At 55.2% G+C, this 27,647-nt stretch overlaps 11 protein-coding genes across 11 annotated transcripts; 5 read left to right on the top strand and 6 right to left on the bottom strand.

Annotated features, from left to right (window-relative positions):
* Positions 1 to 313: 313 nt before the first annotated feature.
* On the bottom strand, positions 314 to 1,359 carry MKK02DRAFT_19839 (kinase-like domain-containing protein; the record flags this gene model as incomplete). Its single annotated transcript, XM_053086162.1, has 5 exons — positions 314 to 445; positions 504 to 565; positions 689 to 793; positions 841 to 1,144; positions 1,192 to 1,359. The coding sequence occupies 5 exons, from the start codon at positions 1,357 to 1,359 to the stop codon at positions 314 to 316; spliced, it is 771 nt and encodes a 256-aa protein (XP_052942845.1).
* A 1,350-nt stretch (positions 1,360 to 2,709) lies between these two features.
* On the top strand, positions 2,710 to 4,845 carry MKK02DRAFT_40453 (uncharacterized protein; the record flags this gene model as incomplete). The annotated part of the gene is made up of 7 exons (XM_053091102.1): positions 2,710 to 2,761; positions 2,816 to 2,961; positions 3,009 to 3,315; positions 3,362 to 3,558; positions 3,652 to 4,140; positions 4,199 to 4,321; positions 4,372 to 4,845. 7 exons carry the CDS (start codon positions 2,710 to 2,712, stop codon positions 4,843 to 4,845), a joined length of 1,788 nt encoding a protein of 595 aa, XP_052942844.1.
* A 737-nt stretch (positions 4,846 to 5,582) lies between these two features.
* On the bottom strand, positions 5,583 to 6,893 carry MKK02DRAFT_40452 (putative DNA-binding protein hexbp; the record flags this gene model as incomplete). Its single annotated transcript, XM_053091101.1, has 7 exons — positions 5,583 to 5,657; positions 5,706 to 5,762; positions 5,809 to 5,931; positions 5,979 to 6,095; positions 6,151 to 6,294; positions 6,345 to 6,427; positions 6,851 to 6,893. The coding sequence occupies 7 exons, from the start codon at positions 6,891 to 6,893 to the stop codon at positions 5,583 to 5,585; spliced, it is 642 nt and encodes a 213-aa protein (XP_052942843.1).
* Positions 6,894 to 7,356: 463 nt separating this feature from the next.
* Positions 7,357 to 8,648, bottom strand: MKK02DRAFT_40451 (uracil phosphoribosyltransferase 1; the record flags this gene model as incomplete). Its single annotated transcript, XM_053091100.1, has 12 exons — positions 7,357 to 7,369; positions 7,405 to 7,478; positions 7,528 to 7,584; positions 7,639 to 7,721; positions 7,774 to 7,834; positions 7,889 to 7,933; positions 7,983 to 7,996; positions 8,053 to 8,089; positions 8,145 to 8,152; positions 8,214 to 8,359; positions 8,417 to 8,431; positions 8,488 to 8,648. 12 exons carry the CDS (start codon positions 8,646 to 8,648, stop codon positions 7,357 to 7,359), a joined length of 714 nt encoding a protein of 237 aa, XP_052942842.1.
* Positions 8,649 to 9,049: 401 nt separating this feature from the next.
* On the top strand, positions 9,050 to 11,750 carry MKK02DRAFT_40450 (major facilitator superfamily domain-containing protein; the record flags this gene model as incomplete). The annotated part of the gene is made up of 15 exons (XM_053091099.1): positions 9,050 to 9,284; positions 9,338 to 9,383; positions 9,445 to 9,484; positions 9,536 to 9,610; positions 9,653 to 9,732; positions 9,782 to 9,844; positions 9,897 to 9,953; positions 10,009 to 10,019; positions 10,067 to 10,198; positions 10,255 to 10,354; positions 10,418 to 10,586; positions 10,635 to 10,818; positions 10,867 to 11,136; positions 11,202 to 11,380; positions 11,433 to 11,750. 15 exons carry the CDS (start codon positions 9,050 to 9,052, stop codon positions 11,748 to 11,750), a joined length of 1,959 nt encoding a protein of 652 aa, XP_052942841.1.
* Positions 11,751 to 12,670: 920 nt separating this feature from the next.
* On the top strand, positions 12,671 to 13,954 carry MKK02DRAFT_35254 (aquaporin-like protein; the record flags this gene model as incomplete). Its single annotated transcript, XM_053089129.1, has 7 exons — positions 12,671 to 12,716; positions 12,827 to 12,831; positions 13,145 to 13,289; positions 13,342 to 13,521; positions 13,569 to 13,665; positions 13,713 to 13,774; positions 13,842 to 13,954. 7 exons carry the CDS (start codon positions 12,671 to 12,673, stop codon positions 13,952 to 13,954), a joined length of 648 nt encoding a protein of 215 aa, XP_052942840.1.
* Positions 13,955 to 14,497: 543 nt separating this feature from the next.
* On the top strand, positions 14,498 to 16,593 carry MKK02DRAFT_35253 (putative branched-chain alpha-keto acid dehydrogenase E1-alpha subunit; the record flags this gene model as incomplete). The annotated part of the gene is made up of 10 exons (XM_053089128.1): positions 14,498 to 14,593; positions 14,654 to 14,941; positions 15,023 to 15,088; positions 15,140 to 15,325; positions 15,394 to 15,557; positions 15,602 to 15,693; positions 15,742 to 15,823; positions 15,875 to 16,143; positions 16,203 to 16,405; positions 16,462 to 16,593. The coding sequence occupies 10 exons, from the start codon at positions 14,498 to 14,500 to the stop codon at positions 16,591 to 16,593; spliced, it is 1,578 nt and encodes a 525-aa protein (XP_052942839.1).
* Positions 16,594 to 21,531: 4,938 nt separating this feature from the next.
* MKK02DRAFT_35247 (putative 60s ribosomal protein l21-a) lies at positions 21,532 to 22,347 on the bottom strand (the record flags this gene model as incomplete). The annotated part of the gene is made up of 4 exons (XM_053089124.1): positions 21,532 to 21,548; positions 21,599 to 21,898; positions 21,961 to 22,065; positions 22,287 to 22,347. The coding sequence occupies 4 exons, from the start codon at positions 22,345 to 22,347 to the stop codon at positions 21,532 to 21,534; spliced, it is 483 nt and encodes a 160-aa protein (XP_052942838.1).
* Positions 22,348 to 22,981: 634 nt separating this feature from the next.
* Positions 22,982 to 23,919, top strand: MKK02DRAFT_19691 (uncharacterized protein; the record flags this gene model as incomplete). The annotated part of the gene is made up of 4 exons (XM_053086129.1): positions 22,982 to 23,068; positions 23,264 to 23,329; positions 23,384 to 23,580; positions 23,682 to 23,919. The coding sequence occupies 4 exons, from the start codon at positions 22,982 to 22,984 to the stop codon at positions 23,917 to 23,919; spliced, it is 588 nt and encodes a 195-aa protein (XP_052942837.1).
* Positions 23,920 to 24,293: 374 nt separating this feature from the next.
* Positions 24,294 to 25,616, bottom strand: MKK02DRAFT_40443 (uncharacterized protein; the record flags this gene model as incomplete). The annotated part of the gene is made up of 1 exon (XM_053091098.1): positions 24,294 to 25,616. One exon carries the CDS (start codon positions 25,614 to 25,616, stop codon positions 24,294 to 24,296), a length of 1,323 nt encoding a protein of 440 aa, XP_052942836.1.
* A 301-nt stretch (positions 25,617 to 25,917) lies between these two features.
* Positions 25,918 to 27,430, bottom strand: MKK02DRAFT_40442 (uncharacterized protein; the record flags this gene model as incomplete). The annotated part of the gene is made up of 7 exons (XM_053091097.1): positions 25,918 to 26,055; positions 26,106 to 26,318; positions 26,377 to 26,575; positions 26,624 to 26,791; positions 26,840 to 27,013; positions 27,067 to 27,198; positions 27,255 to 27,430. The coding sequence occupies 7 exons, from the start codon at positions 27,428 to 27,430 to the stop codon at positions 25,918 to 25,920; spliced, it is 1,200 nt and encodes a 399-aa protein (XP_052942835.1).
* Positions 27,431 to 27,647: the final 217 nt, after the last annotated feature.

The following is a 27,647-nucleotide window of genomic DNA, read 5'->3' as shown; positions in this document are numbered from 1 at the left end:
AGTGACGGGCTCGGATAGCTCACATCTGCGAGAAGTAGAAATGGTCTCGTACGCATGGCTCAGTCAAGCGACGCATTGGGTCTTTCTGCAATAGCTAAATAGTCAGCTCATGATCCCTTTGCCTTGACTTCGGTACGGGCCCTCAAGCTCACCCCATCCAAGAACCCCTCAGTGACCGCGTCCAGCCCCATCTCGACCCTCGTCTTGCGCTTGTGCCTCGGTTCCTCAAACATGTGATCCCACGATTCAAAGAGGATCCGGTTGTACAGCACTTGCTATATGTATCAGCTATAGGATCCTCGTGTTGGCTATCTTAGCTTACAGGTGGCTCATCATCGTCTTTCCTGAACGGCACCCTACCCAGCAGACATTCAAAGAGGATACACCCCAACCCCCACCAATCCACCGCATAGCTATACTCATGGCCTCTGACAACTTCCGGCGCCTTCCGATCAGCTCCCGTTCCCCTTCATCCCGTCCAGCCAGCCAGTCGGCGCACTCACAAGGTACTCTGTCGTCCCGACAAAACTCCACGCCCTGTCCATGACAATCCGTTTCTTTCCCGCTGGACTCAATCTCAGACTCCCCGCACCTGCGCCGGCCCAATGTGGGAGTACCATCTCTCCCTGATACAGCGGGACATGGAGGGGCTGGGGTTCGCCCCGATAGTCGAACTCCTTGGAGAGACCGAAATCGGCAATGACGCAGTGGCCCGAGGCGTTCAAGAGGATGTTTTCGGGTTTGAGATCTCGTAGTATCACGCCGTGTCGATGTCTGAAAGTCAGCTTTGATCCTTGCGGCAGCAAGCACAGAGACACCCAGCTCACAGATCCTCCAAACCTAGAACCAGATCCGCCGCATAAAACCTCGTCCGCACATGCCCCAACGTCCCAAACATTTCCAACTGCGTCGCCAGATCCCCACCGGGATAGAAATCCATGACAAAGTAGAAGTTCTCGCGGTCGGTGAAGGAGTAATTGAGGCGGGTGACAAAGTCGTTATGGGGTTCGTAGATGGCGAAGCGCTTGAGGATGGAAAGTTCAGTGAGGATGTGTGGGAGCTCGTCCGAGGCGAGGACGGAGCGCTTGGAGATGGCCTTCATGGCGTGGACGGTGTTTTGGCGGGAGTGACGGACGAGCAGGACCTGAGAGTCAGCTACTTCTTACCGGGTGAAGGTGGGGCTCAGCTTACCCGGCCAGCACACCCCTTGCCGAGGACACGGATCAACTCGAAATCCTCCAGCTGGACTTTACTTCTCCCTCTGTCCTTGGTAGGACTGACAGACCCCCGCCCGCTCGGCCCGCTAGAGTGACGCCTGGACTGATCTGCGTCTCCCGACGTCAAAGTCGACCTCGTCATCGTAGAGTTGGACGGAGAGGCACTGGCCTGGCTTGTCCGAGCCGGAGTCTCGACGATGGGTTGCGGAGGAGGCGAAGACGGTTGTGGGGTCGGCTCTCTGGACTCGTGCGGTGGTGACGGGGCCAAGAGGGGAGAGTACCGCTGGGAGGTGATGGCCATGGTGAATGAGGGAAGCTCGAGCTGGGGAAGGCGAGTACTGTATGATCAGAAGGCGAGCATGGACAAAGTTGAGGTACAGTACAAGGCAGTGATGTGGGAGGATCACTAGTTCGAAGCCATGGAGATATACTCACATTGTGCTCTGCTCAAGCCCGGCGCTCAGTCCGGCGGGTGATGAGGCCCACTTCTCAACTCCGCTCAAGCACGTCTGGGCTGCACGACGCCCTCGCGATCCTTTGACAATGACGTGCGGCCGGAGCGCGTCTTATCTGACGTGTATGGAACTTGGCTTCTATTGGCGTTTGGACCGATCGGCGAGGCTTCCGGTCGAAGAAGCTGGAGCGTGGGTCTGTTGTACCAGATAAGCGAGTGGGTTCTGGAAGGGTCGATTGGGAATTTTGGTGATGATGGTGATCACCCTCAAAGGATGGGCGATGCGTCGTGATGATGTCGTTCCTTGGTCGTTGCACTAGTCGTAAAGGGGTCGTAGCGCTGTATCTAGGTCGTACTGGGTAGCTAGGTGGCTGCCGGTCCTGAGGCTTGAGTAAGGGCGATTATCGGTAACTGAATTATAAGTCGCGTCCAGAGTGAAAGATAGGGTATAGGAAGGCTTGAAGAAAAGCAGAATGAGAAGAGAGGGATGAGGATAAGCGGACAGGGAAAGGGGAGGTCCGGGTGTCGACTTGAAACAAGGCACAAGGGGGTCAACTCGGACAGAGCACAGCCTGTCTTTGGTGTGTACTCTACTCGCAAGGCAGCGAGGGTATAGCGACGTGAACAGGCACTCACCTCATTATTCCTGGCTCTTATGACAATCGTCACAAGAGGATGAAATGAAGTGGCCATCTCACGCGCCATTCAAGGTTTGACAGAGTGGAGCACAGGGACACCCTCGTCAGCGGTAGAGGTCCGAGCGCGATTCTTCCCCATCACCCCTTCAGCTCCGCTCCTCCCGGTACCCAGTCCATATCTTCTAGCAAGATCGGGCTGATTCCGAGCGGTCTTCCAGCTAGTCGAGCGCGTCGAGACGAGAGGTGTGCGACAAACAGCATGGCGAGGCGAGGTACTCTACAGCGGATGAAACAAGGTGGTGCAAGCGGGAAAATGTTTCAGATTTCCGGACTCAACTGGACCATCTCGTCACCATCACCTCCACCGTTCATACATCCATCACCTCAAGCTCAACTCAGGATGGAAGACCTCAGCAGTATCTCACAGGCCATACAGGAAGCCCTTGATCCCAGTACGCTGCTCTGTGCTAAAAAGACTTGATGAGTACCGCACGCTGACGCGTCAGAACCGGGACAAGAAGAACCCTTCACCCTTCTCGAGATCGTCCAGGGGTACCTGGGTTCCAAGGACCCCAATGTCCGGCACTTGGTTCTCGAAGTTCTCAATGAGATCATCACGGATGGTTCTGAAGATCAGATACGGACACGTAAAGTAAGCTCCCCAACGCTCACGTGCGCTGAATACAGCTGATCAGGCAGGAATTCATATTTGGCGATACAGTCCTCAGCTACTTGCCTCTGCTCTTGCCGCTCCATTCGGACGCGCCGGGACTGGTAGAGACGCTCGTGGAGGCCTGTGTGGAGGTCTGCTCCCCTCGCGAGGCTATTCTGGCGTTGAACGAGTCGTGCCAGTTGTTGGAGGAACGGGCGGAGCGGTGCGATGTCAGTAAGGATGGAATGGACACCGATGGGGACGACGACGAAGATGAGGACGAGCCTGTACATGAGGCAGATCCGGAAGATCTGGTCGATGAGTTCGTCGTCGTAGTTGATTCTTACAGCAAAGGTAAGCTGCAAGATCATGAACCTGGCGGTCTCCAGCTGACAAGCAGTCTTTGCCCGGATGCCGCGCATCAAGTCCACTCCGACACTGATGACCACCTTCGACGCCATCTCCTCCACATTACGATGTCTCCTACCCGGATGTACCTCCTCACAAGCTTCGACGTTAGCGCGGGGGATGGCTAGTCTGATTCAAGCGGCCTACGCATGGGTCGGACGGAGCACAGATACCGGTGGAGAGCAACGTGTACGTCCTCGACTTCTTTCCCCTCCTCTCCCGTAGACGATACGATTTGCACATCCCGGGTAATCAGCAATTCTCATTGAGCTGACCCTACAGGCGATCCTCACTCAACTGCTCCACATGTCCATCGCCCTCCTCATCCCACGTACCCGCCCCCAAACCCTCCAAGCCTGGTTCCTCGCCCATTTCCCCCAATACGCGCTCCTCCACCCCTCATCCTCCCAATCCTCTTCACCCAATACCGGATCAACCCCGCTGGCCGCCCTCCATACCGCGTCCCAGACCCTCTGTATCGGCCTTCCCGACTTGATCGACCTCATCTCTCAGCACTCCTCCATGTCCCGGGTATCCCCATATGCGCCCCTCTCGGCGCTTACACTCATCGCGCATCGACTGGCCCTTCCGACACCGATATCCCCGGACGCAGAGAGCGAGAAGATAGATCTACCGGGAGTAGATGATCTTCTCGTTCTTCTCTCATCGGGACTGAGCAGCTCCGCTGTAGATGCAGCAGGCACAGTAGCGTGGGAGGCGGTCCACCGTGCTCAAGTAGGGGAGATCGACTCTGCATCCCCACTCGTCGAGGTGAGCTCTACTATACGGTGGTCTCTGGTTTTTCGGACTCAGTTGATATCATATTCAGATCCTCATGCCTCTGGTCACGTCCGACCCGGACCCGCTGAATCGGCTCGCATGGTTCAAGCTCAGCCAAGCCCTCGTTGAGAAGGCTCCTCCGGGACTAGACCAGATCTTACTCCTTGAACAAGTCAGCTTCAATTTCCATATCCACCTCAAGGGACAAGCTGATCTATACAGATGCTAGAGCCTGCGAACCCATACGATACTCTCCGGCCCCAAGCGCTCTCCCTCCTCCGGGACCTGCTTGGCCGCCCTCCCTCTTCCTCCACCTCTTCCTCCCCGTCGTCGTCAGTCCTTCAATCGGGACTCCTAGACCGCCTCCCCCTCCTCCCCTGGACGGAGCACCTCGAACTCTCCACCTCAGAATTCATCGAAGGTCCGAACGGCGCGTTCGTGACTGATCAGCTATTGACCCTGAGGTTATTGTATGAGCTGGATAAGGGGGATGTGACGGGCGTGAGGAGTGAGCCGTGGATGGGGAGGATAAGGAAGAGCCTGGAGCGAGTGGAGAGGAAGGTGAAGGAGATGCGGGGCGGGCTGGAAGAGGCTGGCGCTGGCAATGAGGAAGGGATGCGGGTGATGGAGGAGTTCTTCTGGGCGAGGCTGGAAGAGGCGGCGCAGAGGCTGAAGGAGCGGATCGGGCAGGCGTAGACCGGTCGGAAACCATATAGACTAGACAGTAGAACGTAGATGCTATGTCGACCGGAGTCCTTCCAAAGCCGCACTGGTACCCGACTCTGTCTCGCCAGTCGTCAGACAAAGTGCCACGGTTCAACAACCTGGGCGGGCGCCTGGGCGTCAGTATTGGTACTTGAGTATTCAAAGTCAGAACAAGACCAGTCCGTATCACTTCTGTGCATCTCTTCTTTCTTCTCTACCTACCCCCACGAGCATGATGAGTCTTCCAGATGACTGAAACTGATGAGTTTTATGGCAAATAACTAAAGACTTTTGAAAGGGGAAGGGGAAAGGGGGAAAGGGGGAAAACTAGACTAGACTACAAACTGACGAATTATATACCCAAAGATAGAGACCACGCATGAAAGAAAGACGAGAGGAGAAAGAAGCCCAAAGATGATGGTGTTGGTAGAAGAGAAGGTGATGATGGTAGAATGGGATGGAAAGAGAAGAAAAAGATTTTGATGGCGCTGAAATCGCCTTCCGCCCACGTCGCTCGCCGTAACCGCCTGCCAGTGTTCCGCAGGTCCGCCCGTCTCGCCCGCCGTTTTCGCTGGTTTTTCCTCGAGATTTTGCTTTTCGCTTCCTTCCCATTCGTACCCCGACCTCCCTTCTCCCTCCGCCCTCAACTTGGATCCCCCCCCCTACTCATCTGACCCCACACGCGACTCCCGCCTCAGGTATACACCGCCAGCGACGAGTCCAGCTGCTTAAGCAGCAGGGGGAGCCGAGGCGCCAGTAGGGCACGCCGACGAGATGTGGCCGACCTGACCACAGTTGTAGCACTGGATGTCAGCTTGACTCAGAAAGCGGCGGCGATCGAGTTAGCTTACGGTGCGGCCCTGCTCCTGGGGGCACTCGCGGGAAATGTGGCCGTTCTGGCCGCAGTTCTGCCAAGTCAGCTACTAACCCGCCACGAAGGACGTCGTAACTCACGTAGCACCTCTGGCCACCGGCCGGGGCACCACCACCGAAGCCGCCGCCGAAGCCGCGTCCGCCACCGGATCCACCGCCGGCCGAGGGACACTCGCGCGAGATGTGGCCGACACCACCGCAGGTCTGACTATCAGCTACTGCCTCCAATGTTTGAGACATGTACAACTCACGTAGCAGGACTTGCTGCCACCACCGTAGCCACCGCCACCACCGTAGCCGCCAGCACCGCCAGCAAAGCCACCGCCGAATCCGCCAGCCTGGCCACCAGCCTCGGGGCAAGCGCGGGCCTGAATGTCAGCTTCATTCTTCTACTCCTTCGAAGCCCTGTACAGGAAAACTTACAATGTGCCCGGGCTTACCGCAGCGGTAGCAGTCACCGGCACCACCGCCGCCAGCACCGCCCTGAGCGGGACCGGTGGGGCAAGCGGAGGAAAGGTGTCCCTCCTGGCCGCAAGAGTAGCACGCCTTGGGCTTGGGGGTGGGGCACTGAGGGTCAGCCAAAGCGATAGCCAAAGAAGAAAAGGACTAGGACGCACGTCACGAGACAAGTGTCCGGGCTGGCCACAACCGTAGCAGGCAGCAACGCCGGGAGTGGGGCAAGCGGAGGCAACGTGGCCAGCTGACGATATCAGTTTCAAGTTCTCCCTAAAAACAAAACAAATGTGGACGGGGGTCAGTAGGTGCTTTTGGTTCTGGTGTGGCTGTGTGTGCTATGAGACGACGACGGAAAGAATTGGTAAGGGAAGGAATATCATATGGAGCAGGATGTCTAATGAGCTTCTCCCGTCTCTCCCTGGCCAATAGCGAAACTCAGGAAGGACAGAGTAAGGTGCCATAGCCCTCCGAGGGAGACTCGACCAGACTCTGCCCTTACTTGAGTTATGCTATCGCCACCCGCCGACACCACCGCCCATCCCTTCCTTCCTCACATCCCCACGACCAGAAAGACCACAACCAGCACACACAGCCCCACACCAGAGAAACACCCACTACCTTCCGTTCCACAGCCTCCTTCGTCCACATCGAAATGGGCAAAACTAACGCTGGCCGCAGTTGAAGCAGTTTCCTGATCGAGCGCCGAACATTTTATTATCTGATTTTTGGTTTTGGTTGGTACGAGGAGAGTTTGAAGGCTGACGAGTCAGTGAGCCGGATCGTAGACCAAAAGCGCGAGTAGGGGCGGTGAGGGATATACGGCGGATGAGGGTGGTGTACATGTGCAATGGAAGAGTAGGGGAAAAGACTTACAGAGAATGATATGAGAGGAGGAGGAGCTTGGGCGGCGGCGAGGCGGGAAGGGGAACAGGCAGGAAAAATCTTCGCAGGGGCGGGAGACACGTGGTCGGCGTTATGGGGCGGATATAGCCGTGTGGCGCCTTTCGGCGAGGAATGTGGATCTAGGTGAGAGGCAGGCAAGCGGGGGTCGTTAAAGTCCATATGCATGCGCGCTCGGAACATTGTGGGGTCTGAGATGAGAGCATGCGACACGAAGTAGACAGCAAGCATAGCGCAGGTGCATTAAGAAGACACAGGATCGGAGGCGAGGATCTAAAGGAAGTACCTGGAAATCAGCGCTATACCAGCAAGAGAGCTCACCTGTCCCCAAAGTCTCCCAGACCAGGAACGATATATCGATGGCCATCCAAACCTTCGTCGACCCAAGCAGTGATCTGTGATGTCAGATGTACTCCAGCGACATCTTCTACCCCGACGACTCACCATCCGAAGCTTGGGGAAGAGGTTGCAGACGTTGTTGATACCCTCGGGAGAAGCGATCTGCGGCGGTCAGCTCTACCCTGCGATACACAAATCACAGCGATGATAGCTGACCAAGTTGAGAAACAAGATCCGGTCTTCCCGTACACCGTGAGACATGAGGACCTCGATGGCTTTGATACATGATCCGCCGGTGGCTAGGGGTCAGCTTAACGTCCCGCTCGCACGGAGGAGACATAGACAGCTCACCAAGCATAGGGTCAAGAAGGAGCACATAACGTTCGGCGATGTCTTCCGGGAGCTTGGCGTACTAGGTCGATCAGCAGGATGTCGATGAAGCTTCTTTGGAAGATCGCGAACCCACGAAGAGCTTTGGCAATGCGGTTTCTTCGTCACGTTGAATCAGGATCTGTCTGCGTCAGCTCCACCGAAGCAATACAGCACAGATACAAGCGAACCTTCCCTATCCGCACTGTAGGGTCAGCTTGGCATTACATCCCCGGATACACCGGTGAAGGTGCAGCTCACCAGACCGACAGCAATCTCGCAGACCAGCCTCCATAGCCTGAGTTGTATCAGCCATCATGAGCTCTCGACATTTCAGTGAAAGTATAGCTGACCTCTCCAGCTGCAGGTATTAGCTTCGCGTTCGTGAATCACCATACATCTCCATTCCAAGCTCAGCTCACCTCGCATGATCGATACTCCGCATATTCTCCCTTGGAACGAAACACCGTCAAAGTCCATCCCGACCGGTGTCCGTACTGTCTTGGGCACAACAGGTAAATGATTCAGTCCTTCTTCCACCAGAAGTCGGATGATGCGGTCAGACGTGCTTTCTTATCAGCTGTAGCCCCGTCGCTCGCGAACTCCCAGCTGATCAGTCACATACAAGACGAAATCACCACTGCCTTATCAGCTATCTGCACTAGGGAGCATAAGTGCATGGCAGCTGAGACCTACCGCTGTGTCTTCTCATCCCTGATGATCGTCAACAGCGCCTGCAGCTGATGCGTTGGTGGCAGAATCAGAGCGTTGTCAGGCAGCTCCGCCTGGTTCACGTTGCAACCTGAAGCGGGGAGCGAGATGGTCGCTGTGTTGGGTGATGGGCGTGTTGAGCTCATGACGGATGACGCTGGGCGCGATGAAGCTCTGACTGTGAGGTGTACAAGTCAAGTGCTGCTAACGGCTGACGAAGGCTGGAGTTGAGAAGCTTCAGCTTGAGCCGAAGCCAAGCTGCAAGCTGAAGCGACCCATTCCTCAGTTGTTTGATAGGCAAGTTCGGCATGACGTGTCCGCTTAATGACGGCAACCCCATCTGAAACACGTGAAACCCGACACGGGTATATCCGAAGCCCCGCGTTTGCGGGCCCCTTTGCTCCGAAATCTTCGCCCGCCAGATTGAGATTGCCAGAGGTTAATTCGGTCCGATCATAATGACTCGATGTATGTACCACATCTCTCGCTCTTTGTACATATTGCGCCCCACTCCCTCAGCGCACTCGCTGTGGAGATCTAAAGAGAGATGGGCGAGCCGATGAACGCCGCGCGAGGGTTGGAGCCCGACCCGATCCCTTCAGACGTACCCGCGACCGCGCCAGTTCGGGGGGATATCGAGCGGGGATATAATCGGCCTGATGGTGTAGAGACGCCTGGTTCGGATGTGACTGTACACAGAGATAGAAAGGGGAGTGCTGCGCCTAGTGAACGAGGAGAGAAGTCGAGGACGCGCGGAAAGGGCTTGACGGAGGGAGATGCGGGTACGTCAACTTTGCCCCGAATGGGGGTCGAGGCTAGAGCTGACATGGGACAGATATGGAGGATATACCTAAGAACAACATGGCGCTTGTAATGCCTTCGTACGTCTGCTCTCACCACCGACCGGCTATCATGCGTTACTATACACCGCTGATATTTCAGAATAGGTCTTGTGCTGTTCCTCGCGGCGCTGGATCAGACCGTACGTCCAGAAGGGTCCCTCTACATTGAACCTCGCGAGCTGACATTATAGATTGTTGCAACTGCGCTTCCCACAATAGCGGAAGAGCTGAATACCACGCCCTCCGAGTATCAATGGGTCGGCACTGTACGTCTCCCCTCCGATTTGCTAATCACCGCTGACTGCCAGTCTTACCTTCTCGCTGCGCTTCTTCAAGGACCCATGAACGGCCGAGTGAGCGATATAGTGGGGCGGAAGCCAATGCTCTAGTGGGTCCGATTTCAGCAGGTTGCGTCAGGGATTCTCTCTGACCGCCAGCGCCGCGATCGTCATCTTCACGGTATCATCAGCGCTCTGCGGCGCTGCCAAGACCGCATCTTGGTAAGCCCTACTCCCCTACTCCACGATGACGGACCTCAGGCTGACATGACAGGCTCATCATCGCTCGAGCATTCCAAGGTCTAGGTGGGGGGGCTATCATTGGTCTGACGTGAGTCTTATGCTTTGTATTGTAGGGCCGAGCTACGCTGATTTCCGTTAAGAAGTATCGTCACTTGTAGGTGGTTCACGGTTCTCTCATCTAAATATAAGCTGACTCTGCAGCTGATATCACCCCTTTACACAAGCGAGGATGGTACCAAGGTCTCCTTGGACTAGCTTGGAGCGTCGCCTCGGTACTCGGACCCATCTTGGGCGGTATCTTGACCCAAAAAGCAAACTGGAGATGGTGCTTCTGTCAGTATTGTTATCATCATGGTGAAGTGTGCTGGTACAATAGCTCATACACTCAGATATCAACCTCCCAACATGCGCTATAGCCCTCGTCGGCCTGTTCTTCACCCTCAAACTAAACAAAACGAAAGCCTCGACGTTCCGTCAGCTTCTGCAGACGTTCGACTTTTTGGGATTGCGAGTTACACCTCCTATATCACATGGACTGCGCTGACATCTCAGAGCGCTGGTCATGGCAGGAGGAGCACTCCTCGTCGTCGGCTTTGCATTTGCGGCGGACCATGGTTTCTCCGAGCCTTCATCTTATGGCTGTATCGCGGCTGGATGCGGGGTTATGGTACTTGCTATCTTGAACTGCTTATTTACGAAGCGGAACGCCATCATTCCTGCTGTAAGTTGGACCAGTCGGTCTTGCAATACGCTCAGCTGATGTATTTAGCGTATGTTCTCGAACCGCACGACATTGTTCTTCCTTATCGGCTCGCTACTCCAAGCTACCGCCTTCATACCGATCAACTTCATCCTTCCGCAACTCTTCCAGGGCGTCACTGGCGCCGATACGCTCACGTCCGGTCTCATGCTGTTGCCTTTTGCATTGAGCGTCTCCGTCTGCTCCACTATTGGTGAGCTGTACCCATTTTCAAACGGTGGACTGTGACTCACGCTTTCAGGCGGCTTTGTCAACTCGAAATTCCGAATCGTCCGGCCCGTCGCATGGTTCGGCTACGCATTCGGCGGACTAGGCTACGCCCTCTTCTACGCCTTCTTCACCTACCCTATTCCTCTCGCTACGCAAGAAGGCCTGCAAGTCATAACGGGCGTGGGAATCGGCTTTTCCATCGTCGTCCCCTTGATCGTACTGCAGTCGGCGATGCCACTGAAGGAGATGGCGGCTACGACGGGAGCGTGGAGCGTCACGCGAACGATTGGGGGATCAGTCGGTATGTCCATCTCCGCCTGGCTGGAGAGTTCCGAGATGAGAGGGAAGCTGGCGCTGATCAGTCAGGTCTGGCAGTGTTTACTGCTATTCTCAATACAGGCATCCGGACACGATTCGAAGGGATCCCGGGATACGGGACGGACTTTGTCCTGCCTCAGTCGGTGGAGGGGTATGCGCAGCTGCATAATCTACCAGAGGGGCCAGTGAAGGAGGCGGTCTTGACTGCGTTTGCGGATTCTTTGCGGGTGAGTCTGAAGTTGAGCTGGAGTATAGTACACCAGAGCTCATATTTGTCAGACATGCTGGATCGCGGCTGCAGCCATGATGTTCGCCGCGCTGCTTATCACGCTTCCGACTAGGTCATACTCCACGTCTCGGACGGGCGGGACAGGCGGGGTCAAGCCGGAAAAAACGGCCGATGAGAAGGCGGCAGAGGGGATAGAGGAACATGATGAGAAGGTCATACTGGGCGATGATGACGAGGCAGAGAGGGAGAGAGGGAGAAGTAGGGGTATGGGGCAAGGAGAGAAGGGGTTGGGGACACAATCGAGTACTCCGAGCGATAGGACGGTGGTGGGTAAAGCCGAGGTGCTGGGGGGTCCGGATAAGGAATGAGGGGAATCGGAAGTCTGCTATTCATTCAACTGTGTATAGTATAAGATATCATAGAGCATGTAATAGAGCTCAGCATCGATATCGCGGCTGATACAGAGATGAAGCGTTGTGATAAGGTGAAGAGCCGAGTGATGATTTCGACATCATGGATAAGGGAACTCGGTTGGATTTGATCGGCGTCAGCACCGGATACTTGTTCGCTCCCACTTTCTGGTATGCTTTGTGAGTGAAAAGCGTATGCGAGTGGCGAGCGTGACACAGGCTCAGAAGTCTGCGGAGATACTGTAATCCCGATGAGAGATCATTTGGTCAGCGTCATAGGTGAGTGACGATTAGGGTATGTCACGCTGGTAAAGCTTGCTGAGGATCGTCGTTGCCAGGCACAGTGCCTGGGCGTTCTGGAATCGGATCCCATGGTTCGACAGCGAGATCAGCTTACTTTTGCGGGCGAAAGTCGAGGCCGAGGCTGGTCGGGGATCCCAGCGCCTCACAGCGCCCGCTCCGTCCGGTCTTTATCGCATGACCGTGACCGGCACCACTCCGGCACCTCAGCGGCACGTTTTACAGTGCATTATTCTATGAGGACGCGACAAAGCTTGTGAAGATCTAGGTTGGGTGCATACCGCAGATCTCGAACTCTCCACTCCACCTCCACTGATCGCCCGTTTAATTAGAGGTGCTTATGCACGCCTATGACGTCAGTATGCACGCATTCGGTGTCCCCCGTCGCGTCTGAAAAAGTTGTCTCGGACAGCTTCTCGGACTGATGAAGGTATTGGCCGTATTGGACCACATTCTCGACTTGTGTAGCTCCTTGGGCCTCCATACAATTTGAATCCACTCGTTATCTCATCGCTTTCAAGCGCTCTCTTGCTCACCGCACCCCTTCACGCCAAAAGACCAAAAACTTGACCGCCACGATGTTCACCAAGTGGTTCCACTTTGAAAATGAGGCGAAGACAGATCGTGAGTGAGGGAGCCGTTGCGTCGATAGTTCAGATATGATAATACTCGAGTACGGCTGCTGAGATGATCAGACAAGTACTTCGGAGATTGGAAGAATGATTGTATAGCAGCCATGGTGAGTCTAAGTTGCTCTTCGTGATCGAGGTGGAGGGCTCCAGAAAAGACAGCTGACAACTGTAGGGAGAGTTTGTAGGAACCGTACGTTCATTACCGTAACCTCGGATAGGTGTGACGAACTGTGTACTAACACTGCCAGGTGCTCTTCCTGCTGTTCTCATTAGGAGCAGTACAGAGTGTGTCCACCAACTTGCGGCAAACTGGAAATACGACTGTGGGGGGTATTTCGCAGCCTACTGGTGATGCTGCAACACGGTTGATTGTACGTCTCCTGCTTTGTCCTTGCCCACTGATCGGATGCTGATGACTAGGGCTACTTCTACATGTCAGCAGCATTTGGGATCGCGCTCTTCGCTATGGCATCCATCTTTTACCGATTCACTGGCTCAATCTTCAACCCATCTGTCGGACTCGCGCTGTTCCTGTGCGGTGTCATCAAGCCCGTCCGCTTTATCTGTATGTACCTCGCTCTTGTCCAATCGCTATTGACAGGTACTGACGCTGGTAGTGGTATCTCTGGCCCAATTCCTCGCCTCCATCGTTGCAGCTGCCATTCTCGACGGACTCACTCCTGGCCAATTGTCCGTTGGTGTGGCGCTTGGTCAAGGAACAAGTGTCGCCCAGGGTCTATTTATCGAGATGTTCACCACTGCCGCTTTGACCATGAGCGTGCTAATGTTGGCGGCTGGTAAGCCTTTCTCCTGCGCCTATGCGGCGGTCCGCTGAAGACTTCAGAAAAGCACCTGATGACACCACAAGCGCCGCTCGGATTCGGTCTGACGCTTTGGGTCGTCATGCTGTTCTCAATCCAATTCACCGGTGGTGCTGTCAAGTGAGTCCAATATGCGCTCAATGCTGGTTCAGGACTGACAAAGGCAGCACCGCACGAGCCTTCGGACCTGCGGTGATTATCGGATTCGAAAACTATCACTGGATCTACTGTGCGTATAACCCCTCCCTCTTCTACGTTATATGGCCAAATCTTGGATTGACTGACTTATCCTTTAGGGCTCGGCCCATGTCTCGGCAGTATTCTCGCCGCCATCTTCTACGCGCTGCTCAAGCACCTGCACTACTGGCGTGTCAACCCAGGACAGGATTCGACCGACGTCCGTAAGTGACATTCTTCGAACATCCACGCCGCAATCTCCTGCAGTTCGGAATTTTGCAGATCGCTGACAGTTCAGGTGACTCCAGCATGGCTCACGTCGTTTAATCTACGCAAGCTCGATCAGCGACCCCAAAACCGATCCGCCATTCGGCCATCCGCGACCGCGTCTCTCCCTAATCATCTGTACATAGATAGCCCGCATGTTGAGTCACTCTCCCAATAGAACCCATTTAACAAAATGCATATAGATCTCCTCATTCTACGGTCAGCGCATCGGGCTCTCATCCGCTCTGCTTAGATCAGTCTCTCGTGACCGACCGCTGCGAACGCATCAGGCGACTAATTAAGATGTTGGCAGACGGAGATCCTCCGGTACCCGAAATGAGGAATGTGTAGCTAGAGCCGGCCGGCCGGAACTTGGCACAGCCGGGACCGGGACCGCCGCTGACTTCACGTTCACGCGTCCATGTGCTTGAGATCGATCCACCATACTAGCTTGTTTGAAGGGAGCGGAGTGCCACATTCATCGCTTTCCTATCGATCTGGGCCAGTCATGATCTCTCGAGCTGCCGCGTCTCGGCTAGCGACCTCCACCTTGCGCTCCGCCCTCCCAAGAACGTCCATCTCATCCACTATCCGCCGTGGTCTGGTAAGCTGCCTCACCTCGTTACGCATCAAGACACAGAACGTAGCACAGCTGATACCGCAGATAACAGGTCCACCCGCCAAAACACCCCGCTCCCGCTCTCGTTCCGAAACACCCACCTCCGCCCCTCTCCCCTCTCCTACCCCCTTACCCGAGTTCGCTATCCCCTCTTACTCGCCGTACCCACCCACCGATGGATCAGTGCCCGATGCGGACGGAAAGCCGCTCTATGTATCTGGGAGCGCAGCGGAGCGGCAGGCCAAGTTGAGCCGGATGAGCAGTCCGCTTAGGAGGGGGACTTATGAGAGTTGGTGGACTGGGGAAATGGGGTGGTTCAATGCGGTGTCGAAGGTACGTGCACCTCACTATGATGCAGGGACGGAAGAGGAGAGAAGAGAGTCAAGATGGAGAGGATGGAGCTGATGGAGGTAGACAATCCCGACGTATCGCGTCCTAGATGAGGAAGGGATCCCGGTCAAGAACGCCAAAGTGCCCGACGTAGGTCACGCAAAGAACAGTCCGGGCTTGTGGATCAAGCTGATGTGATAGCTCGACAAAGCAGAAGCACTCAAGATGTACCATACCATGGCGCTCATGCCGATCGTCGATAATATCCTATATCAATCCCAGCGCCAAGGGCGGATCAGCTTTTACATGCAGTGTTCGGGTGAAGAGGCGACGGTCGTGGGCAGTGCGGCGGCGCTGAGGGAGGGGGACGAGATATTTGGGCAATACGTGAGTCAAGCATCTCGGTGCTCGGTGCAGCTTAGAGTGCAGGAGAGTGGGTGAAAGCTGACCGACAGCGCGAATCAGGTGCACTGCTGTACCGCGGCTTCACACTCAAATCACTCATGGCTCAATGTTTTGGCAATGTGGAGGATGTCGGGACGAAGGGTCGGCAGATGCCTATTCATTATAGCGCGCCGGAACTTGGTTTCCACACTATCACGAGTCCGCTTGCTACTCAGTGAGTGCATCTCACTCTGTGACTGGACGTGGGCTAACGAGTAGAATGCCCCAGGCCGCGGGAGCTGCGTACGCGCTCAAGCTGGACAAGGACCGTCAAGGAGATTGTGTGATCTGCTACTTCGGCGATGGAGCTGGTATGTCCTCCTTTCAGCCGGGCAGCAAGAGCGAGAGTTAATGATCAGCGAGTGAAGGCGACTTCCACGCGGCGCTAGGGATGAACTCGGTGCTCGGTGGGCCGGTAGTCTGGCTCTGCCGGAACAACGGGTCAGTCCGCTCGACCCCGATCAGGCTGGCACAGTTGAGCTGATAGTCCAGTTTCGCTATCTCGACCCCAATCATCGATCAATACGCCGGAGACGGTATAGCTTCGCGCGGACCGGCTTATGGGCTGGACACAATTCGTGTCGACGGTAACGATACAGTCGCTGTCCTAGCCACGGTACGCGAAGCTCGTCGTCGTGCGGTCGAGGGCAAGAAGGGCGTCTTGGTCGAGTGTATGACGTATAGGGTAGGACACCATAGTACGAGTGACGATTCCTACAAGTACCGCGCGGTTGAAGAGGTGCAGGAATGGAATGTCGTCGGTGAGTCCTCGTCATCAGCTAGTAGTACATTCGGTACAGGAAGGCAGCTGATACTCCAGACAACCCGCTGCATCGGTTCCGAGCCTACCTCGTCTCCAAGGGGTGGTGGACTGAGGCAGACGAAAAGGCCCTCCTCGCCAAACACAAAAAGGACGTCATGCACGCGTTCGCGAGGGCCGAGAAGCTTCCGAAACCCAAGCTCGGGGAGATGTTTACGGATGTTTGGGCGGTCAAGAAGGGAGAACAGGTGCCTGCTGTCATTGTGAGTGATGTCAGCTTTGGCGAGAGATGGGATGTAGAGTATGGCTGATCAGTCAGAGTGAGCAGAGGGCGGAGCTGGGGAGGTTGTTGAAGAAGTATGGAGAGGCTTGGAAGCCGTGGAAAGAGGGGTTGAAGAAGTTTGCGGAGCAGGGAGAGGACGTTATGGATACGGATGGGCGGGGGGCTTGATGCGACCGGGGAGAGGGTGAGCTGGGAAGCTGGGAAGGGTTGTATACTAGTTGCATTCGTTGTGCTTCTTGCGCTTCTTGTTCTGCGCCATCCTGTGCGACACCTAGGGGCTGAGTAAAGGAGATGGGAGTTTACGTGATGGTGGGGAGGTTGTCCATGCCCTTCTTCTCCATCTAGAGCTTCAGCTTTCCGCCTGCATGCCTGCAAACCGCAGTAGCAATATAACTGACCTTGTCGTTCTGCTCGACCGCATCAGGCTCAGCCTCCTTTGCCTCCTTGGTGATCTCCTCGGAGGGAACGACCTGAGCTTCTGCACCATCAGCACCAGCACAAACGGGGCCGTCTTCTCATCGCGAAGAAAGTACAAGGACGTACCGCTCGACTTGGTGTCTTCCTGGGGCGCCATCCTGGAAATGCTAGTGCTGATAGTCCGAGTAGAGAGGGATGCGGCGGTAGAGCTGAGTAGGGTGGTTGATCGTTTAATGAGCATATGGAGAGAGTTGAGAGAAACGATTCGACTGGTGTTGGGCGAATCGACGGGAGAAGGGGAGAGGGGATGACGTCAGACTTTGGTGCGTCGGGGGTTTAGCAGATTAGCAGAAGTAGTCGACGCGACTGTCCGCTCAGCTTCCTGACCCAGCTTGGGCGTTGTACTTGACCTACAAGATGCCATAGTATACAGGATGAGTGTCCTGATCGCCTCGCAGGCACTGGAGGGCACTGCTATACTGTCTTCCCAAGCGCCGGACTCGTCGGGACCAGTCAAACACAAGGCCCTCTCGGCGCACTACCCCTCGCTCGTCACACTACGCTCAACCCTCCACGCTTTCCCTACGACGGCACTCGAACGACCCGACGACCCCGGCGGCTACACAGATCTGCTGGAGGAATGTCTCCTTGCCTCTCGGGCTGAGGGGTTATGGGACCCTCGCCCTAGCGGGGAAGCGGCAGCGACGAGCGGGTCTCAGCAGGAGGCGATTGACAGGATTTTGATAGAGGTGTCGAGGAGGGACGCAGGGAACAATGTCTTACTGTTCGGCCTGAAGGTCAGCTATCAAGTTCGGATCTCAGCGACAGGATCATAGGAGGAGCTGACCATTTAGGCATCGTTTGCCCATGCGGATATCCCGATCAATACCACTCGACCCGCGTTTGAGAACCGGCACGCCAACAGTCCGAGCGCGGTCCTGAGGGGTTTGGCGTGGAAGATCCTTCGCTCAAGGTCAGCTGCTCCTAACTCACTTGCCCTGGCGACAAGTGGATAAAAGCTGACCCAAGCAGGATAGGCGATGTAGCATTCAAAGACCTCCTCGTCCTCCACTCGCTCTTCCTACCTATCGGCAACAACTGCTATACCCAGCTTACAGGTACACCCATCAGTGACCTGCCCTACCTCTCTGCGCCCTCTGCACCCATCATCGAGCATCCAGACAGCCCGAAGCGCAAGCGAACACAAGTCGAGTCTGGTCGACAGGCGCGGAAACGGCAAAGAAGGGCAAAAGTTGCGTCAGCCAGCTTACCGGTCGCGCCTGTCCCAGAACCTGGTGTCCGGCCTCCTAGGGCCAGCACGGCGGATAGGATGATATGGCGTGGGAAGATCTTCTATGGCGCGCCTAAGCGGGACAAACATGGTCGCATAACCCCCGGTTTACCATTACACCGTTAGTCCCCCTTCTCTGTACTGCTCACGAAACCCACCTGACGCTTTAGACATACTGAACAAATCTCATCCTTCATCCCGACTCGGCCTACCCCCATCCGACAGCGCCTGCCTGCATCTCCTCCAGCAGATCTTCCCGTCGCTCTTCGCCGAGACCTCGCCTACGGCGCAGAAAGGCGGACCGGTCATTCGCGGCTCTCGGACCAGAATACCTAGGATGACCGGTATGATCCGGGAGTTGTACGCTCGGCATGCGGAGGTGGACTATGTCGCGCTATTACAGCGGTGTAAGGCGCGCAAGGTGACTAGAGAGGGAGGCGGACTGGAGGTCGTTACTCAGCGATCGGTTTTCCGGTTTGTAGCGGCGGTAGTCAGGGGTCTCTTTCCGCCAACAATTATCGGGAGCGAACATAATCAGGGGGTGCTACTTCGACGTAAGCTGATTGACGCTCAGCCCACCGTGGCAGGCACAGCTGATCTGGTAGACATGGGCCATTTCATCGAGATGCGGCAACATGAAGTCCTGGGTCTACATACGCTCATGCAGGACATCCGGATAGAGGATATCCCTTGGCTCTTGTCCACGTCGGATGAGCGGGTCTCGCCAGCGGAAACGAGGAAGAAGCGGCAGCTAGTAGAAGATCTGGTCTATTGGATCTTTTCGGATCTGCTCATTCCGCTAGTGAAGGTCAGCTGCCCTCATGTGCCTGAACGCGAGCTGGAGCTGATAAGATAGAACACGTTCTACGTCACCGAGACGGCGGCGACGCGATACGAGACGGTATATTACCTCCAGGAAGATTGGGAAAGAGAGACGAAGCCTCATCTGCGGAAGCTCGAGTCGGAGCTCTTGGAGGAGTTGACAACGGTGAGTACCCTTGTTTGCGCGTAGACGGAAGGAGCCGATGGGCAGGATCAAGCGCAGTTGGCGAAATACAGCGCCCCCCTCGGCGTCAGCGCGGTACGGCTCGTTCCCAAGCCGAATGGGTTCAGGCCGATTATCAACCTCGGGAAGCGCCTCGTGAGCTGTTCCTTGTCTGTGCTCTGACGTATGAGGGAGAGGACTTCAGCTGATATGTGTAGAATACAAAGGTGCTCAACTCGATGTTGCCTGCTTTTGCGGCGTACAAGTCGACAACGACGAACCAGGTCTTGCGGGGTGTACATCAGGTACTGACGCTCGAAAAGGTGAGCTCAGATGACCCCTCCTCAGCGGTGCAGGTGGACGAGCTGATATGTGCAGGATCGGCACCGTGGCGAGATGGGTTGTACCCTGTTTGGAACGAATGAGGTGTTTCCCCCGCTGCAGAGTCTTAAGCGGGAGCTACTGGCCAAGTACAATGGCGCTATGTAAGCTATGACATGAGGCTCATTGTGTTGGGCCAAAAGCTGACCACCAGGCCCAGGCTGTACTTTGTCAAGATGGACATCAAGTCTGCGTTTGATACGATCAAGCAGGACAAGATGCTCGAGATTATTGAGAACCTCTTGGATCAGGTCAGTGAGGCTGCTCAGCACGAAGAGCCCAAAGCTGATATTTAGGATAACGACTATTGCTTGGTTCTATATCGACTGCTCCTTCCTCCGCCTAGTCAGAACGGTGACGGCCGGGCGAGACGATGGTGGAAGTACAGAGCGGTAGTGAATGGTATGTCCCTTAGATTAGCTGAAAGGATCTGTCCGTAGCTGATGCCTCCAGACGGCCAGTCCTCAGCCTTCAGCGAGCACGCCAAAGACTACGCCAAGTCCCTCCGGAATGCCGTATTGGTGGATATGATGCGCAAGAAGCACATCACCAAGGAAGACTGTATGGCGTTGCTCCGGATTCATATCCAGAACAATCTGTGGGAGGTGAGCTTGCTATCGCGATGATTATCAGAAGACCCGAGCTGATATTCTAGGTGGAAGGCAAGATGTTCCGCCAAAAGACGGGGATCCCACAAGGGTCCAAAATCAGCTCGTTGCTGTGTTCCTTCTTCTACGCTGTGCTGGAGAAGGATCATCTTGGATTTGTCAATGAGGCCTGTACCGTGAGCTGCACCGCCCCCCGCGAAGTGGAGGAGTGCCCAGCTGACACCTTAGCGCCTGCTTCGATATATCGATGATTTCCTACTCATCACGGACGACCTGGCCCTCGCTCGTCGATTTGTCAGGCGGATGCAAGCTGGCTTTCCGGAGTTTGGGGCGCACATCTCGCCTAGCAAGACGTTGCTTTCGTTTGAGTTTGCTTCGGGGAGTCAGGTGGCGCCGGTCTGCGTGGGGAGTGATGGGAAATCATGTGAGCTATCCAGGCTATCCAGTTGCCCGAAAGTCGCAGGTTGGCAAGAGCTCACGGGGCAGACTTTCCCTATTGCGGTTTCTTGATCGATACGGTCACGCTGGACATGAGCATGGACTACGCCCGCACGATGGATACGCGTGAGTTTGACATTGCTGTATGTACATGAATGAAGCTGACGACCGGATACAGATATGAAGCAGTCATTTGCGATTCGAAATCATCGCCGGAAATTCTCATCTTTTGTTGGATGGTTCAGCCGTCAACTCGAGAATCGGAATCATGTCGCCTATGTCAGCTCGCCCTTTGGTTGACATGTTGTCGAAGAGCCATAAACTGACCTGGTGTAGCTTGACTCGAAGCATAATACCCTACATACGGTCCGCGTCAATGTCTTCCTCAACTTTGCCCTGACGACGATGAAGGTTCCGCATTACTTTGGACTGCGACCAGGGGAGATGATCAGTCAGAAGCGGGCCAAGGCTATCGCGGGTGAGTCGAATCATTACAACAGATGGGAGGTGGGTGCTGAGCTGGTAGACTCGTTGGTCTCTTCAGCGCTGTACAGCTTCAAAGCTGGACAAGCGAGAGTCCGGTTTGCGTCGAGATTGGATGTTGGGGGTGCGCATGGGTCGATCAAGCAGCGCGATTTCATGCGGTGAGTGTCGGATCAGCTGGCCGCTGTGAACGGACTAGAAGGCGAGCTGATTCCTCAGTATCGCCCAGACCGCCATGATCAAGGTCCTCTCCCGGAACGCGTCGCAGTATAAGAGGATTGTCAATGAGCTGTCTGAGCGATTTGGCGGTACGCCAAGCAAGAGGGCGGAAGAGGACGATCCGCTCGAAGCGGCGGTAGAGGAGGGTTGGGCTGCTGTGCGGGATGTCAGGTATTGAACCCTTGCTCAGCCGGATGCAGTCTGTCCGCATTCCCAAATTCCAATCTGCAAAAGGTGTTTCCAGCTCGATGCATCGTACAAACGCCCTAAACCCAACGTCTGCTCTAGATGGTGGTCTCGTCTGTAACGTCAGCTCTGCGCACATCATTTCACACGCGGACCAAAACTCACAAGGCAGAGCAGTCAAAGTCTGGGGAACGTTGCCCTTGATGGACACCTGGCGGGACTCGCGGGGCTGCGCTGGCAGACGCTTGAGCGAAATGTGCTCCCCGGTCGCCTTTGCCTCCTTCTTCTTCTCGGCGTTGGACTTGACACGGTCCAGGAACTCTTTCCGGCACTTGGAGTGCTTGACGTGCTCGACCCGGATGTTGACGCGCTTCTCGAGGTATCGGCCGTTGACGACCTTGTAGCAGATGACACCGACGGCCCGGGCGGTCACGTTGTAGACGATACCGGTCTTGCCGTGGTAGACTGGGTGTCAGTCAAGGGACCGAACGGGAAAGACTAGGGGAAAACGAAAACGCAAAACTCACATTTGTGGGGCATACCCTTCTGCTGAGACGAGTTGGCCTTGATGTCGACAATGTCACCGACACGGTAGTCGACCATGAAGGTGGAGAGGTTCGGGCTTCCGTGGTCTGTTTCCGCCAATCCGCCATAGAGAGAAAATCCAGCATAATTCCAGTTCCATCAGTTCCATCGAATGAATGACGCAGAGAGAGCGGGCGGCGAGTTCGTGTAGGTGTGAGGAGATGGCAGTGGGGTAGCGAAAATGCGTAGGGGTAGTATAGAGTCGTAAGAGAAGAATCTAGATCAGCTCCTGTTCCCTCCCTATTCCCCTCCTAGCAGGCCGACGCACCCTTGAACCCCTTCCTGAACATGTGGCGCGTGCGCGCGCGCATACCGAATGAGTGAGGCATTTTTGGCGATCTGTTGAGAAGGAGCGGGTCTCAATAGTCGATTGTCCAGTAAGGGACGATAGGTCAATTGACGAGAATTGCGGATAGGGCAAGAATGCGATAGGTAGAGTAGCGAGCAGCGATCCCGGCGAGGGCTTCGAATAGGTACAGGGACGATAGACGAGTCGCAGGGAGTAGTATAGGTGTAGTTGACGATTAGGACGAGCAGATGCGGATTGCGCAGATAGGTTGAAGGAAAAGATTTCGAGCAGCAATTCGTTATAGGTTTAGAGCAGTCGGTACGGGAGGAAGGAGGTCGTATCAGCGCTTGTTCCCTTCTTTCACGGTCGCAGACGCAGCAGCAACTCACGAGGTATATACCTTTAATGTATAGACTAGAGTGACTTGGTCGTTCACCTACCTCTCGAGATCGTCGACTTGCACGAGCCGAGAAGACAGCGGGGGCACGGACCCAAATTTGCGTCAGAACTTATCGCCGACGCTAAACGCCACACTCGAATTAACGGCGATAACGCCTTCGACTCCTTTATTTCCGGGCGGGGGCGGCGATGGCCGGCCGGATCTTGTGCTGCTTGTTCCTTGACCTCTTTGCAGCCAGTGCGAGCTGTAGGATCTCTTTCTCCATCAGTCTAAAATGGTTTGCGCACCCCGGAAGCAGTCCAAGACCTACAAGGTCCCCAAGCGACCCTACGAGGCCGCCCGTCTTGACGCCGAGCTCAAGGTGGGTTTTGGGATTGTGCGCGGAGCATGGGAAAGGATTGGATGAGAGGGAACGAGTGGGCGTGGAGGGAGATGGCGGTTGGAGGGAATCGGTGGAAGGGATATGAATGGGGAAGGCAGCATGGACGATGGGCGTTGGCGGGGTACAAAGAGAATGGGGAGGCGTAAATCTCTGAGATCATTACTGACCCCTCAGCTCGCCGGCGAGTACGGTCTCCGTAACAAGCGCGAAATCTGGCGTATTCAGCTTACGCTGTCCAAGGTGGGTCTTACTTCCACCTCTACTGTCAATGCCGGAAGGCTTGTTGATCCCCAGATCCGTCGTGCTGCCCGTGAGCTGCTCAAGCTCGAGGACAAGGACCCCAAGCGTCTCTTTGAGGGTAACGCCCTTATCCGCCGTCTGGTCCGGATCGGTGTGCTCGACGATGCCCGCATGAGGCTGGATTACGTGTTGGCGCTGAAGACGGAGGACTTCTTGGAGAGGAGGCTGCAGACTCAGGTGTTCAAGCTTGGGTATGTCCTGTGTTTTCATTCTTCCATCATCTGGTGTCGCCCCATCAGCGGTTTCCCTTCGCACATCAGGACCAACACCCGGACCAAAGCTGACATCCCAGACTCGCCAAGTCGGTCCACCACGCCCGTGTCCTCATCCGCCAGAGGCACATCCGCGTCGGCAAGCAAATCGTCAACGTTCCATCCTTTGTCGTGCGTCTCGGATCCCAGAAGCACATTGACTACGCCCTCAACTCGCCCTACGGCGGTGGCCGTCCCGGTCGGACGAAGCGGAAGAGGGCCAAGGCGGCCGCTGCTGGCGAGGCTGGCGGGGATGCCGAGGAGGAGGACGACGAGTAGGCGTAGAGGAGATGGAGATGTCTGGGATTGGGGCATGCATAGGCTACGACAATCATGGGGTGGTGGTTGCGGTTGGGTCGAGGTTACGCTCACGGGTTTGGCTCACTGATCGTTTGATGGACAAGGGGTCGGTCTTTGCGGACTGATGGTAATGGAGCTGTCGCTGCTAATTCGATACTGACCATTCCCTTCCCATGACCGGGCATGGGTACTAACCCCTCTCCGAATCAGAAGTGAGCGCTGAGCTGCTGGATTCGCAGAATGTGTATAAAATGCATGGCTACGGAATATCTACTGAAGTCGGTCGAGCAATACTGCGCATCAGCAACGTGATCATTGATCGATAGCCCGGTGTAGCTCACTCTTGCGATCATCTAGATGGCGTAGTGAAAGAAGCTGATCCATGAAGCTACATTAGCCGGGTACTTGTGACCCCTCCATGCGGTTCCATTGCCCTTGGCCATGAACAGACCTCCGATCCCATATGCCCTTGTGGTAACGTTCATCCCTCGATCCGCTGTAACCACCACCAGGTCCTCCACGGAGAGACCCAGCCGGGCCACCATATCCGCCAACTCCCACCTGATTCTACCGTCGCCAAAAACAGAAGAAGGGGGTACTGACGGAGATTGGACACTGATGGACGAGCCGTTGGTTGTCACCGGGGGAATAGCGCTCCGCATGTCGATGGTGTTAGGAAACTCGCCTCGATGTACCTTTTCAGCCCACAGCAAGACCGAAGCATCCTGTCTACCGTTCTTGAACTCACTCAACACTTGGGCTGGTACGACCACAGCCCAACCGAGGCTTTTCGCTGCTGAGTAGATGTCTTTGGCGTAGAAGGGAGCTCCGTTTCGGCACGAGTCGGATAAAATGTTCGTGTCGAGGCACAAAATTCTGAAATTCAGCTGAGCGCGTGGAGACATACTCGGAACCCCTTGCGTGAAGACGCCCGGAACCCTGGGGGCTCTGAACCTGTTCGTCAGTCCCACGCCCAGACCCAGACTCCGCGATTTCATGTCGATGTAGTTGCTGAACCGCGGAGCGAGCTGAAGTTTGGGCGTCGACGGGGAAACCGAGGTGAGGACGAGAAGTTCGGAATAAAGATCAGGCGAATGAGCCCAAATCTCGACATTGTAAGTGGGGTGTTCCGTGAGGATCGATCGCGCCAATCCCAACATCTTCTCAGCCTCCGAAACGCGCAGATCCTTAAGACCCGCAATCTGAGCAGGATCAGTGAAAGTCGGTAAGTCGTTCAGTAGCGCGAGTCTCATGAGCGCCTGAGGATCGACGAGCTCGTTACAACCTTGGACTTTTTCCATAAAGCCCGACTGGGGAACCTGCCGATCATCAGCGGTGCCTGCCAATTGATCAAAGCTCATGACATTGTTCTGGATCAGCCTCAGGGCTTTAGCAGCTCTCATGCTCTGCTTGGGATACAGCGCTTTGGGAAGATGAGATACGTGATCAATGGACAAAAGGCAGCCAAAAGTCACGGCGATTTGCAAGCGGCTGAGGGGTTCCGCGGATGTCATTTCACCGCCGTCCTGGTGAAGATCGGCCAAGAGATCAGGGCCGAAGGTCACCAGGGCAGCGGGATCAATCACAGCGGCAGAAGGGGTAGGAGGGGGAGGAGGAAAGATAGGTAACTGAGGGATTTGAGGCAGGGATCGAACAATAGGCGAAATCAGAGGCATGGGAGTAGGTGGAGAAAGTGGGTAAGGGGTCAAGCGAGAGTCAAGATTCTGAGGGGAGAGAATGAAACTCATCGCGTTTGGTGCCAGGTCTAGCGGATGGTAAGCTGAATATTTCCTTTCTTTGAGAGCAAGAGCGTATGTAGGACAATGTAGAGAAGTAAAGAGGCAAGTTGGATGACCTGGCTCCATAGGCTTAGCCACCAATCCCGTTTTAGCGCCAAAGGGAGTTGAAGCATCTTCTACGCTGTGGAGCACGGCACACACCATACGTCATGGCATCCTTTACACGACAAAGCTATGTTCACTGGATAACTCTACCGTACCCATCCAAGTTTTCACTAAACCGATAATCTTCCTCACTCTCGTCAGAGTCCTCGAAAAAATTGAGCACGTCTCGATGGTACACATACAACGCCTCGTCCGCTTCCTTGTCTAAGCCCTGCTGTGTCAGCTATCAAAATCTGTTCTCTCATACCTAAGTGTACTGACCTTGTTGCGATATGGGAAGGCGAAGCAGTCTAATCTCAACTCGCAATCCCTGGATGCAAGGACCAATTTCTCATTGTTGTCTTTGTTGATATCCCTGTTATTGCACAGGATATGTACCGGGTGAGCATCTCCGTAGCAGACCTGGACCATTTCCGTCCAAGCCGGACGATCGCTCGGTACGCATGGACTGGGAAGAGGGACGATAGCATTGGACTGAGAGTCAGCATTGGCTTTCTGGTGATGGAAACTGGTATGTAGACAGATCACTCACCAGGCACATCCTGTACGACTGCCGAACATACGGACTTTTGATCCATGCAGACTTAGGAAGATCCGTATATGCTGGCTCCAGGTTTGTTGGGAACTCGAGCTGATCCGAAATGCAGTCTGGGTCTACGTTGAAAATGTAGGGCATGGATGGGCATGTCTGGACGGCGAGTGGTGTAATGTCTTTTGGATCGAAGAAGACGCTGAAGATGGATCAGTCTGCGTCAAGATTCCGATTAAGAACCACTCACCCTCGACGCTTGCCTCCTGGACGTGGCCATCTCGCACGCTTCAAAGCTAACCACCCTCCCGCGAGCTCGGCATCCGCCAATTTTTGCGCTGGTACTGACGGCTTCAACGCCTCGAGAGCCTCGGTATGGCCCAGCAGCCTCAGATAGACTTGTACCGATGGATCGAACCTAGGCTGTAAGCATAGAACGAACTTTCACATTGATGACAACACCCACCTGCGAAGATCGGGTTGACCCTCAATATCGATGAGATACTTGTATGGATCCGGCTGTACGTCCGCCTCGGTGGGAATGACGATATCGTGCACGTCGGATTGTTGCTGGAAGTGGAGCTCAGCGTCTTCTCCAAGGACAAGATAGGCAGTCGACCCTTGAGAGACATTGGAAAGTCTATGTAAATCAGCTCGATGTGACTGGCGATAGCAAGCCTCGCAGCGGCTCACGTGCTGTCGCTACTGATTTCCCTCAGACGAACAGGGACACCGCTCTTAACCGCAGCGTTTGGCTTGAGATGTCTGGAGAGTTCACCGGGCGCATGATCCAGCATTTTCGGAAGTGAGGTAGGTGATCCGACCCTAGAGGAGATCAGCTCTACTCCACCTCATTAAAAGGGGGCACAACAGTGGTTCACTTCGTATTTGAGCTGCTCCCTCTGCTGTGAGTCTCATAATGGACCGAAGCGCCGCTATGAGCTCGATTTGGGATATGCGCCTGCTTTGCGTCCAAGCTGCTGGTGTTGATGGCGGGACGTGACGGCTTGCTGACGCGCAGGTCAATCTCGGTGGACTTGGCCGCTGGACGTGACATATCGATGGTGTGTTCCAAGCTGTTGATGCGTGTAATGAGGTGGCAGCAGATGATAGCCAGGTTGTAGGATAGGAAGGATGGTGGCGAGTGTGAAGTATAGATGACGAAAGCGATGAATGGGTAAACGACTCGAATCTGAAACACGTCACATTAGCTCGGAAGGGAAGGTGGCGGAAGGTATGACGGCATCAGAAATCTCCCAATGAGGCGATTCCCG

This window comes from Dioszegia hungarica, assembly GCF_025882075.1.
Source record: "Dioszegia hungarica strain PDD-24b-2 chromosome Unknown MKK02contig_24, whole genome shotgun sequence".
Lineage (NCBI taxonomy): Eukaryota > Fungi > Basidiomycota > Tremellomycetes > Tremellales > Bulleribasidiaceae > Dioszegia > Dioszegia hungarica.
The sequence above is the reverse complement of the archived record's forward strand: the minus strand, read 5'-3'. Positions and strand labels throughout refer to the sequence as shown.